This window comes from Lagopus leucura, unplaced genomic scaffold (genome assembly GCF_019238085.1).
Source record: "Lagopus leucura isolate 7727_CA_CO unplaced genomic scaffold, USGS_WTPT01 Super-Scaffold_100009, whole genome shotgun sequence".
Classification (NCBI taxonomy): domain Eukaryota; kingdom Metazoa; phylum Chordata; class Aves; order Galliformes; family Phasianidae; genus Lagopus; species Lagopus leucura.
In genome coordinates, this window is record NW_024962266.1 from 3,199,787 (window position 1) to 3,204,308 (window position 4,522).

At 51.0% G+C, this 4,522-nt stretch overlaps 1 protein-coding gene across 2 annotated transcripts in view; it reads right to left on the reverse strand.

The window, feature by feature from the left end:
• Positions 1-1,035: 1,035 nt before the first annotated feature.
• The window catches only part of KIAA0040 (KIAA0040 ortholog), a 5,402-nt gene continuing 1,915 nt past the window's right edge, over positions 1,036-4,522 (reverse strand). For both annotated transcript variants that reach the window (XM_042874179.1, XM_042874181.1), the window contains exon 2: positions 1,036-2,888. In XM_042874179.1, the coding sequence (XP_042730113.1) occupies positions 2,459-2,791 (333 nt within the window). In that variant the 5' untranslated portion in view covers positions 2,792-2,888 and the 3' untranslated portion in view covers positions 1,036-2,458. The remainder of the gene's footprint in view (positions 2,889-4,522) is intronic.

Consider the following 4,522-nt stretch of genomic DNA (forward strand, 5'->3'; position numbering starts at 1 on the left):
TTTGAATCCTGGAAAGAAGATGTGCTGTCTTGGCATCACTGAATTGACCAGGACTATGCAGCTGATGGGTCATGCAAACCCAGCTCTATCAGGGTCTCAGCATGGCCACTGCTCCATCCAGAGGGCTGGACTCTGCAAAATGCTGCTGTTGGGGAGAGGTGGCTGCTTCCTAAAGGCACTGGACTCTGTAATTCAGCATTCACTGGGCCACAGGAGGAGAAGATGGGAGTGTCTTACCACACTGGGCACTTGGTTGGAAAGTAGCCACCCTACTTTTGGTTGCTGCTTCAGGCTTCGTTGACTGAAGAAATAGAAGAATGGTTACTGAGAATCCAATTCTCCCCTCCTAATGGGACTTCAGGGACTATATGGGGCAATTCTGGCACCCTTTCAATCCCTGGGGCTGTTCCAGGGAACAATCAAAAATTAATATCAGCTTCCTCCCAGCCCCCCCTCCTCCTGCCAGTCCTTCCCAGAGCTCTGTGGCTTTTGTGCAGGACCTCAGTGCAGCATCCAGGTGAGAGACAGTTTTTATTTTCATTCGTTTTCATGGAGGGATTAATTACTTAGTGGTACAGATGCCCACCGTGCCATTTGGAAGAACTCAGCTCCTTTTTCATGCCCAGTGCAGACAGCTACGAGGAGCTGCAGACACCACGAAATACTTGTCTGATAGAAATCAGCTGGGTTTCACCCTGTGCTGCAGAGCCTTCACACAGAGGGGGAAAAAAAAAAAACAAAAAAACCCCTTCCCTGCAGCCTGAAATGCTGCTTTTCTTTTTCCCAGTACTTTTTGCCCTTGGGGAGAGGAGCTTGACTGTGTTCATTAACAAGGCGAGGCTAATAAATTTGATTAAGCTAAGCTGTTTCTTTAAGAAAACTTCAAGCTGCACAGCTGTCTGCAGGCAGAGAGGCACAGCACATCTGACCACTAAGCCCTCCCAGCGTCTTATCTACGGCCAGGGAACAGATACAAGAAAAATTTCCCCATGAAAATAAACACAACTGCTAGAGGCACAGCATTTGTTTGCAGTTTTAGTCATTTATTTTTTGTACAAAAAAAAAAAAAGCTAGAAAAATGTTTTGTTTTGTTTTGTTTTTCTCCTGTTGTATGGACTCTTTAGGAAAAGGCTGATACTGAAATGCAGTTGTGGGGAGGCAGTGCGGGGGGGGGGGGGGTGCAGCCTCGTTTCTGTACCATGCTGCTCTTGCCTTGGTGCTCAGATGGCTGTCACCCTGCTGATAGACACATCTCTCTTGCTTTTGTCTTGAGATGCAGTGGTTCAGTGCATGGTTTGGCCAAAACTGGGGAAAAGTACCTGGGTGGAGGACAGATGTACGTGTGGCAAAGCCTGAAAGTTTTCTACCATTATACATCGCTTCCTGTTTTGGAGGAGGAGGGAGTCACTTATTTCAATGGTCATAAAGTAAACTGGAATATAAGGCACATATGGGGGCAATTTAAAGCCCTTGTGTGGTGAGGAGCTTTGAGGCTGTCACCAGTGCAGCCAGACAGAGCCAAGCCCCGTGATGTGATGTTAGCACCACCACCCTGCTGGAGTTGCACAAACTGGGATGGGTGGCACAAGGAACTGCCAGGAGCTGGTGGCTTTGCCAGGGAGAGGAAGGAGATGGAGAGGGAGATGAGTGCAAGGTCCAGTCCCAGCTGTGCTGATGGCCATGCAGCAGCTGGCAGTGGTGTGTGCTTGTGGGTCTGTGCGTGCCCCTGATGTGTGGCATGGGGAGGACTGTGCTGGGAAAGTGTCTGCTGCTCCAATAGCAATTCAGTGCACCAAGCCCTGTAACAGAGGGGCCTTTGGTCCTGCTCTTCAGTAGTCATTCAATAAATAACTCTAATAGCCATAGCTAAGCTGTTACACAGTGTCAGCTTACGTCTCCGCTCCTGCAGTAGCATACAGGTGATGCAGACTTTGCTGCAGTATGATGGGCTCTTTAAAAGCAAGTCTGTACAAAAAAAAAAAGTCTTTTAAGGAAGACTTTTTAGGTGCTGGTGAAAAAGGGCTGGTCTTGCAACTTCCTGGCTCCTTCCTGCCTTTGGGCTGAGTGGCAGCATGGCCTTCTGCTTTGCTGCCTTAGGTTGGGACTTGAGGTTTCTGAGGTTGGGCTGAGTGCATCCTGCGAAACTCGTATTGCTTTTGATTTGGGGGTGGAGGGCCAGGATGTCTGCACTGTACTGTAATGCTGCACTCGGCTTGCCTTGCATCTCCGAGGTGAGAGTGAGCATGGCCCCATGGTGGCTCAGCAGGCCGTCTGTCCTTTGCAGAGGGTTTCACCTTGGTGGGGGGCACAAACCCGTGTCTACAGGCCTTGCTCTGTGCCGGCCCTTTGATACCCCACTGATGGGCTGAGCCTCTTTTCAAAGTCACCATAAAGTGGCAGCAGTTTGGGCATCTCCTTGTAGCACAGCTGGAAGGACCGGAGACATCAGAGTTGGTTGCTAGATAGGCAGAGATGGCCTCTTGTCTAGCAAGAGCAGCTTGGGCTGAGCCGAGATCCAGAGGTCCTCCTCATCCTTCTTCTTCTTCTTCTTCTTCTTCTTGTTCCTCTCGGCCTGCAGCTGCCCATTGCTGCTGGGGCTGTCCCTCTTCGTGCTCTGTCTCCTCCAGTGGGAGAAGCAGCAGTGGCAGCAGATGAAGATGGACGCGATGAGGACGACAAAGGGCAGGCCCAACAGCACCGCGAGGCAGACGGTGTTGAAGATGCCCTCCTTGTGCTTGGTGCGAACAAGTTCCAAGATGGAATTAAAGAAAGAGCTGATCTTCTGCTCCATGCTGGCTCTCGGGCAGGATTCCTCTTTTATGGCTCCTCAGGATATGTTTGACTCCTGTGAGGAGCTAACAGGCTGCACGAGCTGCTCTGGATGGTGCCTGCAGAGACAAGAAATCACTCAGATCAGGTGCCTGCGCCCTCGGCGTGTTTTTCTTTTCCCAGAGCTGCCAGCACTGCCAAAGCCTCTGCAGGGCGAGAGGTCTGTGCCCACAGAGTCCAGCCAGGAATCGCTCTATGGAGGAGCATTCAGGTGGGTGAGAGCCTGCAGAACCCAAGCAGATCACCCACGGCTCAGCATGGGACTCTGGTCCCCGGAAAGCAGCCTCATGCCCCCCAGGGGCTGTCTGCAGTGCCTGGGCTGAGAAGCCTCCATGACTCACCTGGGAATTGCTCCAAGGCTTGGGCAGGGCTGAGGAGCATTTTTGTGGCATGACGTGAGGTTTTCCTCCCCCTCAAGGAGGGAGAGGTGCTGCCGAGCCCCAGGTTTTTGGGGAAGCCCTCCTGCAGTAGAGGCGGCCAGGGTAAGGGAGCTGCTGCCTCTACTCCCAACCACCCTCTGTTCCTGCTCGAGGGCCAGGCAGAGCTCCTGGGGGTTTTAAGCCAAGAATTTGGAGGTCATTGAGTTAAGGATTGTATAGATGGAAAGTCAGAAGGAGCAACATCAGGCTCTGAGAGCAAGTTTCACCCTGATTTGGCATTTTACATCGGTGTCTCGTTGCTTTGCTTTTGCCTTTGGGAGTCCAGCCCCACAGTCTCTCAAGGGAGTATTGAAGCCCCTATTGTGCACCACAGGGGAAGCTGAGACACAGCAAAAGGAAAACTAAGACTTTCACAAGGCAGCAGCTCAGACATACAGCCAGACATACGCACAAAGGTGTCACAGAGGAGCTGCTTGCCTTCACTAACAGACCTAAGGTGAAGGGGAGAAACGCTAATCAGAGCATTTCTCTGGCACCTGAACTCCGTTTGCTGTATCCACTGAATTGCTGGTTCTCCTCCTCTAGGGAGCAGTGGGAAGGGCCCCAAGCTGAAACCTCCATCTCTCCAGTGCTGCCCTTCCCTGCTCATGTATCGCTGCAGTGGTACCTGCTATCTCCAGATACCCCTGTACTAAGCATTTGGTTTCCTGCAACACTTTGGGTGCACGCACACCCAGCCTATCTCCTAACAACCACCAAAGCTATCTGATCCAAAAGAAAAACCATAAAAGCCCGACAGCCTGCAGCACAGCACCTGCGACCTGCCAAGAGGAAGCAGCACCGTGGTGGGCAGGTTCCAAATGGCAGCTCAGAGGCAAAAATCCTGTCGCTGCTCCATTGCCTACTTCATGCATGGTAAAAAAAGGAATTAAAAAAGTCTTGTTCCCAGGAGGGGTAAGAAAAAGTCCCTGGGTGCTTCCTGCTGCCCACTGCTTTGCAAGTAAAGGGCATGGAGGAGTGCAGAGAGCACTTCTTTGAGCTGTGCTTGTCCCAGATTTCCTCCTCTCTGAGACCATTTTTAGTGCAGATGTCGTAAGGTTAAATGGCCGTACAAATAAACAGAGCAGCTTTCCCTTGGCTTGAATCGTCTGCCTGAAGCAGGTTTGCCATTTATCCATGAATATCCTGACAGCTTGCTATCCAGGCAGGAACACTGAGATCCTATGATGCACTTCATTCCAAAAAGCTTGTAAAGAAAGAAAAGAAAAGAGAAGAGAAGAGAAGAGAAGAGAAGAGAAGAGAAGAGAAGAGAA